This window comes from Hirundo rustica, chromosome 4 (genome assembly GCF_015227805.2).
Source record: "Hirundo rustica isolate bHirRus1 chromosome 4, bHirRus1.pri.v3, whole genome shotgun sequence".
NCBI lineage: Eukaryota > Metazoa > Chordata > Aves > Passeriformes > Hirundinidae > Hirundo > Hirundo rustica.
The window spans coordinates 66,560,583-66,579,615 of record NC_053453.1 but is presented as its reverse complement, the minus strand read 5'-3'; the positions used below and the strand labels follow the sequence as shown (position 1 = coordinate 66,579,615).

The 19,033-nt window shown below is 43.6% G+C and overlaps 1 protein-coding gene across 27 annotated transcripts in view; it reads right to left on the bottom strand.

Moving 5' to 3' along the window:
- Nucleotides 1-19,033, bottom strand: part of PPFIBP1 (PPFIA binding protein 1) — a 102,255-nt gene that overhangs the window by 20,865 nt on the left and 62,357 nt on the right. For 7 of the 27 annotated variants that reach the window (XM_040063532.2, XM_040063538.2, XM_040063535.2 and 4 more), the window contains 9 exons: nucleotides 13,260-13,346; nucleotides 11,950-12,063; nucleotides 11,271-11,402; nucleotides 6,697-6,789; nucleotides 6,128-6,220; nucleotides 4,219-4,333; nucleotides 3,000-3,032; nucleotides 1,615-1,676; nucleotides 816-900 (listed from right to left, as the gene is read on the bottom strand). In XM_040063532.2, the coding sequence (XP_039919466.1) occupies nucleotides 816-900; nucleotides 1,615-1,676; nucleotides 3,000-3,032; nucleotides 4,219-4,333; nucleotides 6,128-6,220; nucleotides 6,697-6,789; nucleotides 11,271-11,402; nucleotides 11,950-12,063; nucleotides 13,260-13,346 (814 nt within the window). Of the gene's footprint in view, nucleotides 1-815; nucleotides 901-1,614; nucleotides 1,677-2,999; nucleotides 3,033-4,218; nucleotides 4,334-6,127; nucleotides 6,221-6,696; nucleotides 6,790-11,270; nucleotides 11,403-11,949; nucleotides 12,064-13,259; nucleotides 13,347-18,361; nucleotides 18,646-19,033 lie in introns of those variants that run through there. The other 20 variants (XM_040063543.2, XM_040063545.2, XM_040063547.2 and 17 more) reach the window with 12 other exon arrangements.

Sequence of the window (19,033 nt, the reverse complement as noted above, 5' to 3'; positions counted from 1 at the left end):
CTGGAGTACTTCTTTCCTGTTTGTTCTGGAATTTCATTCTAAATACTTTGTTTCCCTTATTTACCAAGGAAAAGACCAGAAGGTCGAGTCTGCCTAAAACTGAAGATGTCTCTGTGGTCCCTTCAAGGTGCCCTGAGGAAAAATGCAGCCCACTGTTCAGGGGTCTATAACCAGCCTAGAATTGAGCACATCAGGTCTGCAGCCTGCCTCAAACCGAGCGTGTCACATTTAGGTAGTGCTAAAGCCCACACCAGTGAGCCCACAATCTGCTCCTTCCACCCTGGATGCTTCTCAACTACCTCAGTGCTACCAAAAGGATTGGACTGGTCGTGAAAGACAGCTAATACTTCCTAAAAGGTGAGCAGAAATCCGCTGCTCCTTGCCAGAGACCTGAGACAAACACACACACCGAAGTCTGTTCACAACAAAAACCTCTCTTGCCCATTTTTCACTGCCTGAAATCTCTGTCCATGCTCCATGAAGTGACCATGTGTCATGGGTTAGTACCGTTTAGTTTTTTAGTTATAGAAAAATGTAAAATAATTTGTTAATTTTAACACAGCTCCCAGAGAATCAAGGTCTGTTCTTGGTGGGCTATTGACAATTCTTCACTCTTGGTGGGCTATTGACAATCTTCACCCTCTGAAGGGGTCTGGAAACCTCCACCAGTCTTAGAATATATGGAATGGGCCATTACATTTTGTGGCATAGATACAGCTTCTGCTTCAGTCACACGGTTAAGCTCATCACCACAACACACCTGGAGTTTAAATGAAACAGAAGATTTTCTTTTTTTTTTTTTGGTTGCACAATACCTTTTTTACCTTGAGCCAGTATCACCATGTCTTGGACTTTCTTGTACCTATTCAGTGACTGCCGAAGCTCTTCTATCTTCCGATCCTGAAATAAAAGGAAATTGTGACTGTGCTTCCTCCCCCAGAAATAAGAAGTACAAATACTAGATCCTTTGCTTTAACTGGCTGTGAGACTAAAAGAAATGGGAAGTGTGGATGGGACAGGACTCAGAATGCTGAGAGGCTTTGAAATATCAGAAGTCGTATTTAGCAAAAACTATCATCTGATTAATCACCAGGACTGTCCCAGCATTGAAAGTGGATCACAGCTCCCTTATTAAGTCAAAGGTAGAGCATAATAAATTTGCCATGTACAAAGGACTTCGGGCTTTGGTGATCAAAAGAAAACATCCTACAAAATGCACATGCATATGAAAGCATAAAATCACATATGAAAATAATTCATACTTCACAGAAAAGCCCTTTTGGAAGCACAGCCTGTGATCTGGCACTTGTATGGAGATCTTTACATTTGCAGAACACAGATTAATCACACTGAATTCAACACAACAACAGTGTAAGGACTCTGTGCAGATGCAGAGAGCTCATAAATCCTCATAGTCCCTTAAAGGCACTGCAGTGCTTCTGACTGCAGAAAATCATCAATTCGTACAAATCTGATTTTTCTGACTGCAGGAAATCATCGATTCTTATAAATCTGATTTTTAATTGAATTGTGAAAAGCTCACACATGAAGGTTTTTCTTAGAGATTTAAACCAATCTGATGAATAATTACTGAAAAAATAATGACTTTGCTACCTTCTCTTCATTTGCTGCCATTAGGGATTCTACCGCCTTCTTCATTTTCTGCACCTCTATATCTAAAAACACAACACAGTTCTCAAAGTCAATTTAAATAAGACCGTGTAAGGAAACAAGAAAAACAAAAAAAATCTAGAAGCAACCCAGTAATATCTGAAAGTAGACTGACAAATTTACAGACAAAACATAAGCCATTTAAATACTTTTTTAAATGCAAACACGAAGAAGGAAGCTATTTTTCTTCAAAACCTCTTCTCTGACACTTTTATTGAGGAAACTGTGAAGTCCAGGAAATTTCCTTCCTCCCCCCACCCCTCTCCAAGCCTTACAAGAAGGGAAAACTCAAGAGTAAAACAACTGCTTGACTTTCACCATCTCTATCTTTAAAATAACCAAATACCTGCAAAACAAGAAGTCCAAAATAATTAAAACCCCAGCACTGCATTTGGAATGCAATAAAACACATCCTCAGTGCAACAGTCAACGACCACCCCAAAGGGCATCTCACAAACCTACTTGGCAAAGCCAGGGGATTAATGGATGTGATGAAGGAAGCACGGTGCAGTGATGCTCAGCCCTAATCCAGCAGGGATGGAGCAATGAGGGGGGCACAATGGAATGATACAGGTATTTGCTGTGATGAGCAGTCATGCTGGAATATTACATTGCAGCTCAGGCCTGGGAAAGGTTCCTAACACAGACAACAGCGCTTCATCTATAATCCTTATTTACCAAGAAGTAGAAATAGATGGGAACGTGTATGTTCTGGAGGTGTTGTGGACTAGGAATTCAAAAAGAATGGAAATAATCTCAATTTTTTTTTTCCTAAAGATCTACCTTGCATAAAAGAAGTAAAATTCAAATTTCACTACGAATGTAAGCAGGTGGCCAAGCTCACAGGCAAAAAAGCCTTGTTTCAACTCCCCAAAAATTCATGGAAAGCAAACAGAGCAGGAAGGACATTCTCCTCCTTGATGGAACACATGAAGAAAGGAAGCTGCCTGGCTGGCTTTCTAGATGAAAGACATTTAGACACATCGGGCTAAACCAGCGACTGATCCAGTTCCAGTGATTTTCCCTGTTATGATGGTTGAAAATCTGGTTTACTGGATTGCAACTGCATTTCACTGAGAAGCAACTGCTTTGTGAGCTTTCCCGAGACCCAAACTTCCTTCATCTATCAGGTTTTCCTCAGAAAACTTTGTGTTTCAAGTGTTATGGACCCAGCCTTGCTCTGCAGTTTTGCTAAAGTGTAAGTAAGGGTTATAGATGATGCAACCTAACGATGTTTGTTAAAGCAGTTTTGCAAACACATGCAGAAAGCTATTCTGGAAAGCACTTCTGGAATGCAAATGCTCATGGAAAGACACCAGCAACCTTACTTTTATCTTTGAGCTTCTTTTTACAATTTTCATCTGTGCGGGGAAAATCCATTGGATTGGAAATTAGCATGAAGGTTATGACATGAAATAACTTTTAAGACATTATTGATACTTTATGAGTCAACTCTTCCTCACTTCATTCAGCTAATGAGGCAGATGATTTGTTATCTGTAAATAGCATTTTTTAGTATCAGTCCAAGGCAGATAAAGCACGTTTCATCACAGCAAAAGATCCTCTGCTGAGCTACACTGAAATCCATAAAGCTGAGGACCAGAGGGTAATGAGAGTTCAAGTAGCTCCCGAGGAAAAAAAGCCCTATATAAGTAGTCATGAATGCAATGAAGTCAGACCCTGTTCACATTTAAATGTTCTTAAAAAAAAAAAAAAAAAAAAAGGAATCACAGCTCATTGTGGTCACTTTTAGTGATCTTAGGCGGCGGTTTTGAAAACACCATTTCATGAAATAAAATGTGACAATCTACACATAGCATATTCCTCCTCAGGTCAGGGGAGAAGACTAATGTCCTGTGCATTTCTTTTTTCTAAAAAACACACCTTAAAAGCACAGTCTTAAAATCAGCAATATCAGCAAGATATATTTAGAATTGAAATTGCATCAGGTCAAAAAAGTCTGTGGAGAATTCCTGTGATGTTTTAACAAAAAAATTATCTTTTTAAATAAGTCCTCAATCTAAGATTCCTTCAAAGAAATACTAACAAATGCTAATATTTCTTCTTTACAAGCAAACAAAAGAATTACCCAGCACGTAAAATTTTTGTACTAATCCAAGCTTAACTGAGGTTTAGACTTAACGAGCACACAAATCCACAAACAGTCCTTGATACTTTGGTCTGCAGTATGGTTCTTCCCCTTCCTTACCCGCGAGTTTCCTTTTCAACACAATGTTTTTGGAGCATTTGTTGAAATTAGTTAAAAAATTTCTCAGCCAGTATAAACTGTATCTTTTGAGGCCCCATGCAAGTCACATAAGGAGCTAATCAGGGATTTTTTTTTGTCTTGTTTAAATTTGACCAAGACCTTGCTGTGACAGCAAGTTCAGCACTTGCATCGTCAACACCCTCTAAATATATTTCAAGAGGTAAACATCAAGACAAAGGAAAATTGAGGCTTTTATCAGTTATTTCCTCTACAAGGAAACGTGACCCCAGATGAGGTGACTGAGGAGGACACAGTGACAGAGCCTCCCTTTTTCTTACCTCTGTCCAGTACTTCAATCCCTTCTCCTTTCAGCTTGGAAACCAATTTTTCGTGCAACCTTTTCACCTCGGCTTCCTTCTGCTCTAGTTTGTCCTTCAGAGCTGACAGCTCATCCTGTAAAGACACAGAGCCACTCAGTGACAGCTTCCACAGGCAGCTGAGATGTTTGCACAATTCCCTCCTAGGAAGCAGAGTGGACAGGTCCTCAGCTGGTGGAAGTGACTGAGGGCCCCTGACATTTAACACTGCCTGAGGGTGCACCCAGCAAAGCGACTCTGAACATCCCAACAGACCTCTGAGCCCATGACAGAGCAAAATCAGGGGGTCTGTGGTCTGAAATTGTTGGTCTTGTGTACGATTGGAAAGAAACTTCACATCAAAATTTAAAGACAAAAGAGTAAAAGGGGGGGAAAAAGCAGTTTTCTTATTTGTTTAACCTTGCAGAGATAGAAAAAAAATGCAGGTGAAAAGGCTGAATGCTAACATTTCCACACTTTTTTTTTTTTAGGGTATTTTTCAGGTATTTATAGGGTATTCTGCATGTTTGAAGCCAAACAATTGTGCTTATACCAGGCTGAGGACAGTTTCAGAAACAACCACTGCTTCTATGGAAGAAAAATCAATCACAACACCAGCAAGCACATGGACACATACTGGAAAGCAGCTCAGACAAGAACGTGGTGCCTCTGCCACAGTTTGGGTTTGCTGATCAAGCATTAAGAAAGAAAGCTTGGAGCTGAGACTCTTGGGAATAAGACAGATGGTGTTTGGGGGAGTTGGGGTGTATTAGAAAAATGCTGTCAAGTTTTAACTTAGCTCTAACCATCTGCACTAGCAAGTGACTGGCACAGATCCATGCATTTAACTTTTTAAAATTTGAGTCAAATCCTACCCAGTTTAGTAACATGTTTCTTTGATGTCCGAGGATATCTTGTGCAACAGCATCATCAAGACAGGACCCTCACTGCAACTGTACCCAACACTGAAAATTTAATTTGTTCAGTTTGTAAACAAAGCAAAACAAGGCAAGACTCATCACTTTGGCATTTACAGCTTCTAAATGACGTTTTAAATCCTCAACGGAATAAATCAAACTAGAATACTGTGGCTTAGGTGTTTTCCTGAGCTACCCTCAGGTGATCCGTTGCAAATACGTAAGTGATGTTTGCAACACAAACTATGGCCCAGCTACTCCTGAAATTGGTTCCTCTTTGCTTTAAAGCATCATTAAAAAAATAGATCAATCTTAAAACCGTCAAGAAATCAAAGCTTTTTGCACAAGAGTGGCTGGGCAATAATTACAATTCTCCAGCGCTCCAAGTTGGCACTGATTATGACTATGATGGGATTTCTGCCAGTGTAGGATCCATGCTACTCCAAAACAAGACCATTTCTTGGTCACTTGAGAAGCTGCTGTTATACCCACAGGCATCTAGAGCTGCGTGTGGTTGTCAAAGTGTATTTCTCCCCCTGAATAAGAAGTACAATATGCAAATTTACATGTGGGAGAGGGGGCAGTATAAAAGAATCACTATTTCCCAGCTAGTTTTCATGAATACATTTTCTACAAAAGGGTGATAAAAAGTTCTGTTTAAATAATGGATGTAAGCTACAGATGAGGCAATCCTCCCTTGGAAGGGGAGTGATTTTAACCCAAGTCTAATGCCAATATGTGTAACCTATGCAAGGTTCAGAGCAGGAAAATCCTCTCCCCTGCAATATAAAAGCTGTTTACAAGGAACATCTACATAAAGAGCTTTCCACATCAAATGAAGAAGGGCACACTGCATATCAACACACAGCAATTAATGAAGAACAGAGCATGACAGCACAGTGCAGGACAGACAAGCAAAGGGTGGAACATGAAGGACTCAAAACAGGCCCAGCGTTACCCAGAAGCTACCACACCTTTAGCATCTGGCTTTTTTGCTCCATCCGCTGCTTTTCATACTGCATCTGACCCACTTTGATTTTCATGCTAGAAAGTTTGGCCATTAAAGACTGGTAACAGAGACAGAGGAGTGAGAGAAAACTAAAGGTAGAAAAGAGACAAGGCTAAATGGCAAAGAGAAGTTAGACACTTAGAGAAACAGGCTGCTAGAAATACTTGTGAATGCTTTCTCTTCAGAAGTGGTTTATTTTTAGTACGTTTAGGAGAAAATAAATGCTGTTTTTAACCTGCGGCATGCACCTTACATACTGCAATTGGTATTTCTTGACACATGTGAAACAAAGGTCTAAACAGGTAATAAATTTATTGTTAACAGCATGATAAGTTATCCTTCCTAATAAAAACAATGCTCAAATTGTTTTGAGCATTGAAATTTGGGATGTATGCTGCTAAGTGAGAACCATGAAACTCCAGGACCTGAGAGTGCTCAGGATTTTGCAGGGTGCAGGCAAGGATTAGGGAAAAGAGTGAATTCCTAAAGCCTAATTTACACCCGTATCTGCCTCTTCCCCTCAGCCTCACTTACTTTGGTTGTTTTCAGTTTTTTCTCATACTGGAGTCTTTCATTGTCCATTTCTCCCACCCTCAACCGTAATTCGTTTATTTCCTGGATCAAATCCTGAGTGGAGGGAAAAAGACAACCAGAAACAACAAAGAACTTCAGTAGACAGAACAAAAGAATAGCTAAGACTGTAACAACAAGAAAAGCAGGCATAAAAGGAACTCAGTACACAAAACCACACCACCCAAATCCATCACTAAGTCAAACAACTCAGAGCTTCCTAAATATCTAGGGACCAAGCTTCTCAGTTTCTGTGTTATTGCACCAAAAGAGGGCAGAGGACAAAGGCAGACATAAATTGAAGTTGTGTTCCCTGTGCTGAGGGCCAGGAAAGGGCCTCTGCTTCTCTGTTCAGCTGCCTGGAGCCCAATGCTAAGGATGGGCAATGGAAAACAGGGGCAGACATCCCTCAACACGTAGCAGCCACATTCTCCCCTCTGCAGTCCTTCCTGCCCCGGGCTCACCAGCCATCACCTGCTTTTTTCAAAATATGAAGTGATTACACTGTAAAAATCCGTGTTTCCACCACTTAAAAGAGCCCTCTCACTGAGGGTTGAACAGAGGATCCACCACAGGTTCCTACAAGCAAAGGCACCTGTGTTTAATCATCAATGGCACCACTGCATCTGGGCTTTGCAAATTCAGCCTGGCTTCGAAGAACCTCAGAGCAGTCACAAACTCACATCTGAGCTCTTCAGGAGACCAGCTCGACCTCCTGATGGATCCTGCCAGGTTTGGGGGTCAGGCCTGAGTGCCCCCAGCCCCCTTGGTCCAACAAACCCTGAGTCTGACTGCTCCACCAAGCCTCCTCATCCTCTAGGTCAGAGAATGGTTTGGGTTGGGAGGGACCTTAAAGCTCATCCAGTTCCACCCCGCCCTTGCCCTGGGCACCTTCCACTAGCCCTAGGCTGCACAGAGCCCCGATCAGCCTGGCTTTGGACACTGCCAGGGATCCAGGGGAAGCCACAGCTTCTCTGGGCACCCTGTGCCAGGGCTTCAGCACCCTCAGGCAAGGAATTGTTATGGTCATTATGTTTGCTTTCCTTCCTTCATCTGAGGCAAACCCTATCCATGCCAAGCAATGTTGCACGTCGAGCTAACAGCTCTAAGCACACTTTTTCAGAACTACTAGTATAATTAATAGAGATTTATATTTATAAATTAACGAGCCAGCAGCTGACATTTAGAGGGTATTCATGGGTCCCTGGTAACACCTGCCTTCCAGACCCACACCACACTTCCTAAGCTTATAAGCCTCTGGTTCTTATTTTGTGCTTAATGAACCTGATGCTGAGAGAGCAGCATCTGTATTTCTTCAGAAAGATCCAAATTCGATTCTCAGAACTACGAGGAAAGTGAAAATACAGAACATTTTCATACTTTTAGTAATTATTGCTTCTAACCTATGACTTTCTAATCCAGGTACACCTGAAATTCCTCAACAATTGATTTGTTTGGGGTTTTTCTCTCCTGCAGCGTGATGCAACGTCAAAATACACTGTGTGAAACTCGCTGCTGAGGCTACTCGCCACGTATCTGCCACTTGAACGATGTGACTTCTAAAATACTCAGTGTGATACAGAAAACAGAACAATCTTGCAACCAGACTGGAGGTGATGGTGGATAAATCCCAAAGAATTCCCTGTGAGTGAGCCAGTTTTACCCTCTGGCTGCTGATTCAAAGGCTCAGTCTGGCTATGGACTCCTTCCTACGTAAACTCCTTTGCAGGGTATTTTCTCACATAAACTCAGCCCAACTCAGACCACCCATGCTCCTCAAGGAAGATAACGCTGGTGTCTGCTGAGAAAGTGGAAATACTGGAATAATTCAAAGAACAGAACAATTACAAATCTCAATTAAGCACACAGTTAGCTTTGAAAAAGCTGGGTGTTTGTTAACATCTAGACAGCAAATCCTAGAGCACAAAGATCTACTGAGGCATCTGTTTAGACAAAGAATGGGGAATATGAGTAACCAACCAAGCTGGAATGGGAAGCTGCAACGACAGACATAAGTAATAAATGGATAATATGAAGGATTTAATCAGAATAGTAATTCTGTAGGAGACAGTAGCTCCACAAGTTGTCAGACATTAATTTTTTTCTTTTCCCTAAATAAAACCAGAAGCAATATTCATAGTTTTGCTTTCCTAGTTTGGGTATGAATCTTTTTCCATTTCAATCATTCCACATAAGTGCCATAATGTGTTTTAGGGTAAAATATTTTAAATATTCATTTAAATACTCGGCTTTTCTAAAATAACTGATAAACAGCAATATAATTAGATCGACACCAAATAAAATACTTCGTACTTCTGAATAAGTACTGTCTCCAAAATATCTCTGAGATTTTATAAGGGCTGAGACCCTAACACCTAATTATACATTCATATTTTCACTGAACCAAATGGAAATTAAGATATAATATCCCTTCCAGTGTTTAAGCCTAAGTGTTTTTACAGCTACAAAGTGTTGGAATAAAGAAGAGACAATATAATAATATATATAACACTAAACTACATCATTCTGGTTTTCAAATGGAGGGAGAAACATTTTAGTAATAGTTCATTAGTTCTGGCATAAATACCCTTGATATAAATCCATACAGTCCCTAATTACACTAACTACTACTTAAATAAAATTTAGGTTATTTTTATCAAAGGCATTTAGTGTATTTCAAAGTATTTCAGAGAGGGAGGTCTTCACAGAAGATAAGCCTCTTGCACAGAGATTACAGATTTGCAGTTTGTGTGCACACTGGCACCATTTTTCTGGGAATCTGTAGCTCCCTGTCCACCTTCTTGGTATGCTGAGCTGTGCAATGAAGTTATGGAGAGACTGCAGTGCAGGGGGGAAACAAAGAAAGGGGGAGTCCAGGAGAACTCTACAATATTCAGTAAAAACAAGGGTAGATATAGAGGAAGCAAATCACTCAGAGCCCAGTTATGGTCGTTACCAGCTCTGGAAAGCACAAGAGACCACAGGGTGTTTGCAAATGAAGATGCAACAGAACCCAGGTCAGAAAGCACCTGCTCCCTGTGGTCATCTGGACCAAACCTTGCTCCCCACAGCCATTTACTGCTGGTGCCAGCTTGTTTATCCCTCATTTGGGCTGCTTAGAGTAAGTGTCAGCCCACAGGGAGTTATTTGCTGTGTGCTGTAATTCATGAAAGAGCTGAGCTCTGTGTGGGCAGAGTCCCAGGAGAGCTGTGAGAGCAGCCAGCTCTTACACACACCTCCCACAGACTCAGGAGACCTCCAGTGATTCCCTCCAGCCTTCCCCCCTGCCAATCCCTCCAGCAATGCCATGCACAGAGCTCACCTGCACTGCAAAATCAGCTGCTTTGAAGGCAGTGCCGTGATCCTTCACATAACACCTGTTACCAGTCCAGAGGGAAAGGGAACAGGAGGCAACAGGAATGCATCCACAGCTTAGCAGCACCCAAGGAAATGTGCTGCACTGCAGGAATGCATACTGCTGTCACGACCTAAAGCATCACTTTCAAATCTGAAAGTGATACAAGTCCTTAGTTCTCAACCTGTGGACTTCTTTGGGTCTGCAGATTACTTCACACAGGCCCAAAGAGCAATTCCAAAGCAAGTCTGACTTTTGTTCTCGTGCTTGCAATACAAGTGAGGAATTGTGCTTTACTGGAAACTGAGGAGGTGGGAAACCACTGGCAGAAGTGGAAAGGGCAATTCTGTGTCCTGTCATGGCAATATGGCTTATTTCTTTCTAGAAACAAATGGCATCTGGAACATCCACAATCATAACAAACACCTGACATTCAGCTCATTTATGAAACCCAAACTGGAAATTTCCTTCTGCTTCATAGGCAGGCTGAGGTATTTCTGATAAGGGCTCTATCATCCTGTCAGGACAGCTTAGATGATAACCGGGGTTTCTTGGGTTTGCCCGCCTGCTTTGAGGCTTTTTGGCTTCTAACATGACCGAGGTTCAGCTACACAGATGTGCAGCACAGAGGGAAATGTCTCAGGAGAGCACTGCCAGGGGAGGCAGTTCCACCTGGCTCTGCTCCCCCCAGCCTCTGGTCCTGGGCTCCTGCAAGGCTGGGGTCTGAAGTCAGGCTTCCCACCAGCCCCACATCGAGTCAGCTCAGTCTGTTACCAACCCCCAAAGCTCTTTTACTGTGCTGTGTCTCTGCACACAGGTGCTTTTTGTACTTGCACTGGGCTGAAGCACTGGCCTCAGACATGCCTTACTCAGAAGGTGACAGTTTCATGTGGGGTCAGGAAAGTTCAGTATGTTCATGATTTCATGATTTTATTTAAATCCAACTTAAATCCATCCTTCCTGAGACCTGACAGCCAGAATCAAAAATTGCCTTTGGAAATCTTCCTTTGTAAAACCAGAATTTAACAAAGAGGACACTTTTTACTTTAAAACGAGCATGTTCTAACCTTAAAGATGAGTCCCCTTCTTGCCTGACAGAAAAAAAAAAAAAATCCCAGAAAATGTTCAGGTGATGTGAAGACAAACACAACTTTCACAATTTATCCTGTTGGGGTTTACTCACCTCTGTGTCTCTGAATCTGTCCTCATAGTCCAATCTATCCTTCTCTACAGAGGTAAGCTTTAATTTCAGAGTGGAAATCTCTGCCATAAGATCCAGCTTCTGAGTTTCAAGGGTTGTTCGGCTTAAAAGCTCCTGATTCAAGATAAAGAGGAAGAGAACGGAATTATCTACCCAAGGGGAAGAAAACAGTAATTTATTTTGACAGCTAAAGGTCTCCTTCATGGGAATAGCATCACCCTCATCCTTGCACTATGTGAAGCCCTTGAGACACAGCTATTATCCATGTGACAGATTCCAGGCACCTAGGATGCATCTGGGATCACGGGGGCACTATCACGGGCTGGCTGCCAGGACAAGAAAAAAGCCTGTCTGTCATCACAGTCACTCCGGGCAGCAAGGAGCTGTAAGGGGAATCCACCCATCCAGCCAGAGGCTTTAATCTAAGGCTCTTTGAAGTTCAGTGAGGAAGGACTCAAAGGAGAGCAGAACCGGATTCCTGCAGCATAAAGCAGCACAGACATTACTAAGTACAAAGACTTTAAAGACAATATGGTAGAAAATCATCCCTTAGTTAAGAGACATCAAGGGCTGCAACACCTTGAAGGGCCCTGCTCTCACCTAAGTTTGTTGAGACAGAAGGATGACAAGACAGCAAGAAAGACATGGAGCTGTGAAATACCTGCTGCAGCATCTCCTCCGTGGCATTCAGCTTCTCCCTGTGCTCCTCCAGGCAGAACTCCAGATCCCGGATCTTTTCTCCTTGGGCCTCCACCTGGTCTGTAAGCACACTTACCTGGGCAGCAGGAAAAAAGTGATGCATGTTTAACACCTTGCTCCTGTGCCATATGTGTCAGCTGAAGAACTGCAGGGGAGCAACAGTGCTGGTTGGGCTAAAGATTAACTGGGACTGCTCAGGGATGAAGAGGAGCAGCACAGCACTGCAGTGAGCACAACACTTGGCAAAGAGAACAGGAGAAGAGGGAAGGGTCTCCCCTCACACTTACTAGAATTTCAGTCAAAGTTCTGGCAGACACATTGCAGTTCTGCAGCTCCCCATCTCACTGAAAGTTTTCACAAGGGCTGGCTGCTGCATTTCACTACCAGTAATTATGCCTTTGCTGTGACAATACATTAACCCATTAGCTCCTACCTTAATCACCACATAAACCTCGCTGCCTATAATTTATTCTCCTTCCCAAGTGATTGCACACAGAGTACCATAACAAGCACTTTCTCCTTTTCGGAACAATAAAAGCAAATGAGGTTAAAACACACAGCCAGAGGCTGGGTAAGACCAAGACAACATTTTTGAGACTGCAGACAGATTTCCCTTTTGCCTTTTCTGAATGAATTTTATTGTTTTCAACAGGCTCTTCCTGCAGTACTGCTGGGAAGGAGGGTGAGCTGGCTAAAGCAGAGCTCAGCGCTGTCACAGCCCCTAGGCTGGGTCCACATCAGGGAATGCCACCTGAGCAGTCCAAGGGGTGCCAGCTACTCCCAGCTCCAACAGCAAGAGGAAGCCAGCAGTCAGAGCAGCCAGGGCTGACCCCATCCAGCCCAGCAGCAGGTGAGCAGGACCACCAAGGAGCTGCTTGTCTCCTTCTGCGCACTGCTCCGTCCTGCAGCTTTTGTCACCTTTCCTAAGGACAGGAAGACTGTCTCCTGATGCAGGCATCATGTGAATGGCCCTGGGAAATGGTGATCTTAAGGATACACGTGGATTTAAGTAGGTGGCTGCTCTACAGACCTGCTCCACTAACAAAATTCAAAGAGAACAGATACACAGACAGAAAGATGTTTAGATTTTTCCCGTGAATCTAAATTCACACCTTTCCCTAATTCAGGTTAATTTTCACATACTAGCAAGTCTTCTGAACGCTGTCCAAGACATTACAACTCCAAATAATTCCTCAGAGGTTTTATCACATACTATCAGACAGTCTTGTGAATGCAAGAACAGAAAAAAAAATAATTTGGGTGACAACTCACTTGCAGAACAAGAGATTCCTTATCATTTTCCAGACGAGCCAGCCTTTCTTGATAAACATCTCCATTCCCAGATATGTGTCCATTAGTCTGGAAAAGACAACCAATATTGCATAGTCAGCTATTGTGCCACAGTGCCATCCAACATCATAAAAACATTTCACGAGCATTTTTAGTCTGCACAGTTTAAGAACAGGTTTGAAGTGTTCTCCAGCCCCCTACTAAGGGTTACAAATCAAATAAACTGTCAACAAAGGACACACGACCACCATTCCTGTGGAGAGGAGAGAATTGTTCAGGAGCTTCAAGATGAGAAAGGAAGAACCTTCTGGTGACCCAGTTCTGCAAAATTCACTTACTGTGCGTTCAGCATTTTGCTAACAAAACTTGGACTCATTGCTATACAACACTAAGCCATACTTGCAAAGACACAAATACCCTGAGACATTTAGCAAGTGAAAAAAGCCGAACATACAATCTACAAAATGTGTATTACACTTCTTGCCAGTCAGACACACAGTCAGAGACATCCTTTTACATCAGGCACATTCTGCTGGGTATGGGTGAACGTCTGCACTCTAAACACATCTCTTTGTAAAGCTGCCTGAGGCTAGAGAGAAACAAGAATACATGCTAATGCTATCAGAGAGTTCAGACGAATCAGCAACTTTCTTCATAATAACTTCAATGCTCTGGAGCAGTGGGAAGGATTTTATTCTATCCATATTCAAAGCTGTCTCAAAGCACTTTGTGATCCACACCACTATCAGATCTCGGCTCAGAAAAGGAAGCCTTGCTCCCATCATGGTATAAATGGCTTAGAGGAGGCTGAGACCCTGCTCTGAAATCCAGGGTGCTCAGCGGAGACACCCAGCAACGTTTAGGGGCACTGATTTCCTCCTGAATATGTGAGGAAAAGAAACTCAGTGACTGATCCTTGTGCCCCCATGAGCCTGCAGCACAACCTTGCCTTGAGAAGACACCACTACTGAGGAGCTCCAAGCCTCCAGCTCCTGCTTTGAATCTCCCCTGATTACAGAGGATACCTCAGGAAACCTCCTGGCTAAAACTCCCTTTCTAAAGTACATGTCTGACCCACCCAGCGTGGTGGGAGAAACTGCCTTGTTTGAGCCTGAAACAATAAAACTCCCTCCAGCATCACTTAAAGATCTAGCATAAAGCAAACAGGAGAAGGTAAAAGTGTTTGACCTCACCTCAGTGCTCTCCAGAAATCAGGCTGTGTCCCGGCAAGCCTCGAATCACTGAGCAGTACCAAAAGTGTCCCCAAGCATGAAATTTCACTTGGTGACTATAATATCTCCCCTGAAATTTGCTCCAGCAGACTAAGAAAGGATGCTCTCTAGTAATTTGTACCAGTACCTCATCACAATGATCTGAATTATGACCCTGTATCTGCATTATTTAGCAGCACAAAATTAAGCCACCCAGACACTAAACCCCAGGGCAAAATTCCCTTAAACTTCTGAGTTTGCCGTATTTTTCCCCTGACCTCTACCAGAATTTAGCTCATGCCACTCAAGATCAGTGAGATCTTCTGTTTTGCAACACTTCAATTTAGGTGAAAAAAATTCAAAATGAAATAAACCTTTTAGCTGTTCAACTGGTAGATTATGCTTCAAGATTTTGTGACCTGAGTTGTTTGTGAAAACAGGACTGAGGGTTTTGTCTCCTTTTGCTGCTCTGCAACTCCCTTGTCCTTTAAGTCCTCCAGTAAATCTCAAGCACTTACTCAGCCTGTGTAAGAATTTTGTAATATACAACACATTTATCAATCCAATGCATGTGTCTGATGTAGGAAAGGGGTATCCATCCCTCACTACAGGCAGCAGAGCTGCAGAGACACCTGCAGAGACACGGAATTCCGTGCCAAAGCACAGACTTGACTCCTTTCCTCCCAGCCACCACAACAACATCTGAACCACTGACCCCCATGAGAGCTCCAGTCAGCGTAACCAGACACAAATTAACTAAACCCAAAGGCCGCAGGAAGAAAATGCGGGGAGGGAAGTCTTGGTTTCACAGCACGATTAAAATGTCTGTGAAAACCAACGAGGTGTGAAAGCAGAACGTTAGTCATTGTGCACAGCATCTTGCCAAGACACCTTTGTTGTTAAACTCCGATCACATTTCTCAGGAAAAATCCACTTGGCTCAGCACGTCAGCCTTGGCTTTAAATAGAGAGGGAGAATTCAGGCTGCAGCTGCACCCTGCCATTAGAAAGAAGTGATGGGAACCCCAAACAGGACAAGTGCAAAGGCTGTCTCCCACAAAACAAAAATTAGTGCTCATAGAACCATAGCCTTGTTAAGGCTGGAAAATACCTCTAAAATCATCAAGTCCAACCATCAACCCAGCACCACCACCACGTTCACCATGAAACCATGTCCTCAAGTGCCATATCCATGCATTTTTTAAATCCCTCCAGGGAAAGTGGCTCCACCACGTCCCTGGGCAGCCTGTTCCAATGTTTAATAACCTCTTCAGGAAAGAAATTTTTCAGAATATCTGACCTAATCCCAACCCCTGGCACAACTTGAGGCCATTTCCTCTCATCCTAACACTTAGGGCAGTACATCTATTCTTTGGGAGAAACCTTGCAGAGACGTCTTAGTTTTGCAACCTGTGTGTATTGGGTGCAAAGATCTCTTTTCTGGGTATTGCCCGAAGTATTTTCTAAAACCTGCATAAAACCAGACCTCCTGTAGCACACCCAACCCAGAAAATTCTGTGTACAACACCAGGATTGTTAGCTTTTTGCCTGAAGTGTTGTAACTTCTGTATACCACCTGTGACTGACCCTTAATTTTAGGTATGAAAAGGCAAGAAAGCCCCTGACTTTGGTTTCAGTGGAGAAAATGATGACAGTTGGAGAATGGATGATGGAGAAGGACCACGGCAGCTATTTCCAGGAGCAGCAGTAAGCACTGCTTACAGTGGTGCACACACCCAAGGGCCTGCAGGCACTGGACACACAACACCTTCCCAGATCTTTGCTCGGGACTGTCTTCAAAGGTAAAATGTTGATTCCTGGCATGATATTCTTCCCAGAGAGATGAGGAAGGAAGAGAAAAGAACAGAGCAATAATGCTAGTGAGCAGGACAGAAGAGAAACGGAGCGGGAATATGCTCTAACACTGGATTTAGGAAAGTAGTGCATCAGGAGATGGGGTGGAGGGAGACCCAACGGGAAGGAATGGGCTGCAGGGAGGTCTGAAAAATGCCAGGAAACCTGGTGTGCGAAAAACCTGGGTGAGCAACACTCAGTGTGTCCCTCAGGAGCATCTCTTCACCAGGGGATCTGCATCCTTCCCTGAGACTGAGCCCAGCAACTACTCACCCCACAGAGCAACAGCTCTGTTTTGTGGGGGGGGAGGAAAGAAAAGCAAATATTTGATTGAGCAGCAACTGCAAGCATATTTAGGGCATTTAGTATTTCTGGATCATATTTATATCATTTAAGTCAATAAAGGATTAACATACTTTACTAGATGTGTAAGAAAGGCTTTCCATTTCTCTTCTTATCAGCAACCTAAAATCCACCTTCAACTAAGCAGCTAGATTTTGCTTGTGTTTTCAATGTTAGTTACTAATTGCAAAACACTGTATGGGGAGAGAATGTAGATTTACCATAGCGATTTTAATCCTAAAAACAAAAGAACAGTTGTCACAATGCCACTGAGGCTTCGCAGAAGTATGAGGTCAAGCATTTACTTAAAATGCCTTGTAAGATCAGACCCAGTGCACTTACAAACCCTGCAAGATCAATCCACAGCTAATCTGATAAACATGTGTGTAAAGCTTTGTCTGTAAGCATCTAAGTGTAAAAATCCATGCTGCTCTGGAGGGAATTATTCCTGTACTAAGTAGATGCATCACCAAACTTTCACAGCTTGCCTGCCTTCAGTCTTTAATCCCTTTTCCCTGGAAGTGAGCTAGCATTCCAAACTGCAGGAACATTTCTAGTGGTTGCTGGTTTAAAACTCCTAATAATATAACAACAACAAAAAAATCCATTTCCTCTCTGTTGCTGAATTCTCCTTTCAAAAATAAACATCATTTTTAGCCTATCACAGCTGATACCCTCATTTTCCTTCATTTTCTCTTCTGCTTTGGAGATGAAATAAGCAGCACAAATCACACTGCTCTTGCTGTATGTGCAGCTTGGTTTGTATAGAAGGAGCAGCCACTCCACAGCATCATTTCCCTGTACAGCAGATTGCACTGACTGTTTTGACCACCACAGTCAAGTCAACAGTTGGGCAAGTCAGCCTTTCCCAACACCTCTTTCCCGACCATCTGGAGTTAAATTAGAGCTCATCAACATGCTTACTGGTTCAGATCATTACAATACATATTACCTATGCTCAGTTAAACAAAGCTGCTGCTGTTCTGCTTGTTCCCTCAGCTTTAGAGTCCCTTACAAGACGGTTCCTCCGGCCTCAACTACCTCAGCATCACTTGGGTGCGCCTTGAGCAGAGCCTCTGGGCTTCCCAAGCCAAGTACCCAGCCCCTGTGATACAGACCCGTGACAGCTTTACCCTCTGTCAGCATCAATCCCATCCCAAATTCATACTGGTCATACTGTCTGAGCTGGTGTGTAACAAGTTTATGTGAGAGCCCATCTCTGCCCTCCCAAACCAGCCTCTCCTGCATTTCCCGCTTCCCTGCTCAGAATATCTGCAGACTGTTCCACATGCTCCAGCAGCAGACCTGCTGCTAAGCTCTCCCTAAAGTTTACAGGTTACTTCCTCCGCACAGAATGACAAGGGGAAAAATAAAAACAACCACTAACCCACTCAAAGCCTCCCACGTTATATTTTAAAGACTTCACTACAATAAAAGTGAAAGAAAAGCAGCTGAACACGGCCCTTCACTCAGGCATTACCTGAAACATTTTGTAAGCATTAATAACACGCTGCTGAACAGGGAAGATGAAACCTTTCCACAATACTCTGTTTCCTCCACAGCAGCCCAGCTGGTGCCTGGTACATGAGAAGGATGACAGGCTCATTCCCAGCCGTGCCCAGCTACGGCTTGTCCCTGGGAGAAACGCAGGAGCCAGCACAAGCAGAGATCTCCTTACCTTATTTAGCCAGACGCAGTGCCCGTGAATGTCCCAGCTGTACTCCATGCTGGTCATGACTGTTTTCATGCATTCACGGACGCCAGAAGCCGAGGCTGAGGGCTCGGCGCTCCTCGGAGCCGAGGTTAAGTGACAGCAGGTCCCCTCGCCCAGCCGAGGATGGAGGCGAGCGGAGTGGGAGACGTGGGAAGGCAGCAGCGCTCCTCAGGCGGAGCAAGCAGCTCTGGGGAATTAACACATCAAAGCCCGGCACGAAACTCCTCCAAGCCGGCGCACACAGGAGCAGGATGCAGGCAGGGAGGGGCAGAGCAGCACAAACCGGACCGGGAGCAAGGACAGCCCCACGCAGGTGTCACCCGGCCATCTCCACCCTCGCTCTTGTCACCAGCGCAGCCCCCTCCTCCGGACCCGCCCGGAAAGCATCCGACCCAAAAACACAGGGGAAAAGAGCAATTCCCACCCCTTCGCCTGACCACAGAGTAAACAGGAGGGGCTTTCCTAGCAGTTGTAAAAGCCGCAGGAGCACACGTAATGAATTCGGTTGTAGACGCCAAGAGAAAATGGAAGAAAAAGTTGACTCAACTGTCCCAGGTCTCGCAAGCGGCTTGTTCCAAGTTTATGTCATACTCCAGGATGCTGTACCAAGCAACAGTAACAACCAACCTCTGTCCT